The 1,126-nt window shown below is 48.4% G+C and overlaps 1 protein-coding gene across 1 annotated transcript; it reads right to left on the bottom strand.

Moving 5' to 3' along the window:
* Nucleotides 1-77: 77 nt before the first annotated feature.
* LOC104547507 (malcavernin-like) lies at nt 78-903 on the bottom strand (the record flags this gene model as incomplete). Its single annotated transcript, XM_010193219.1, has 3 exons — nt 78-261; nt 443-526; nt 730-903. Coding segments are annotated over 3 exons (442 nt in total), but the record flags the coding sequence as incomplete, so codon positions are not given.
* Nucleotides 904-1,126: the final 223 nt, after the last annotated feature.

Genomic DNA, 1,126 nt, shown 5'->3' with positions numbered 1-1,126 from the left:
CTCCTCACATTCTGGGATTCTGTGAAAACCAACCCCAGAACACAAGGCTACAGCCTGCCCGTGCTGGCACAACCTACCTGTTTTCAGCACGACCAAGTGAGAGGAGTCATCGCGGATGTAGGAAACGGAGGCGATGTCATGGATGGGGACCCTGAGGATGAGATCTTCTCCATCCCTCCACACCAGCTTGATGTTGTAGGCAGAGAGACTGATGACGGCATCGTGTTCTTGGGTCAGCTGCCCCGGGAGCTGGTGTGCTCTCTAAAATAAACGGATTTTCATTGATTTACTGAAATAGTTCCCCTTTGGTGATGGGCTTCCCTCCCATGGGGTGGAGGACACCAGCACCCAGCCCCCAGGAAGTTCCTGGAGTTTTTTTTTCCACACTGCACATCAGACAGAGCCTAAACAGAGGGGGAAATACAACAAACCGAGCGCTCACCTTGGCATTATCGATCAAATGCAGGATTTCCGTGCGGCTGGAGGGATTCAGGTACCCGGGGATGGACGTGAGTTGACCTAAATACTGGAAATTAAGAAGCAAACTGTTACCACAGCATGGACATGCAAAGAAAGACACCATCAACACAAAGGGGCTGGTGCTCCAAGCCCTTATTTAACTAAAACAGAATAAAAACATCAACGTATGGAAGAGTTCTCGTGCCTTAAAGTTATTTGAATGCTATATATACAGTTATTCTATACAAAACCCAGCCAGGCAGATGTTACCTTCACTTCTTTCTCGATGTAGTCGTTCAGCAGCACGTCCGGTTCGACACGGTCGGGCAGGGACACCACCACCGTATGCAGCGGCCGTCGCTCCGTCACCTTCTCCTGGGCTTTTTTATCCCGGCCTTTTTCGCCTTTCAGGAAGACTCGTTTGAAAGGAGACACTATGCCAGGCTGTGGAGAAAAAAACCAGGAGATTAAGGGTATAAAAAGGGAGTTTCTGCACTGAAATGGGTGTTTGGAGTGAGCAGCTCAATGAAGGATTGCAGAAAGAAAAGGTTGAGACCCAAAAATCTCAGTATTTGACCCAGGAGATGGCTTTCCCTGGGGAAAAAAAAAGAGGGTTTTGAGTCCTAAAGCACTGGGAAAACATCTTTATCAATGATCTAGATGAGGG

The sequence above is a fragment of the Mesitornis unicolor genome, unplaced genomic scaffold, assembly GCF_000695765.1.
Source record: "Mesitornis unicolor isolate BGI_N332 unplaced genomic scaffold, ASM69576v1 C13201623, whole genome shotgun sequence".
Classification (NCBI taxonomy): domain Eukaryota; kingdom Metazoa; phylum Chordata; class Aves; order Mesitornithiformes; family Mesitornithidae; genus Mesitornis; species Mesitornis unicolor.
This window is presented reverse-complemented; position numbering and strand designations above follow the sequence as displayed.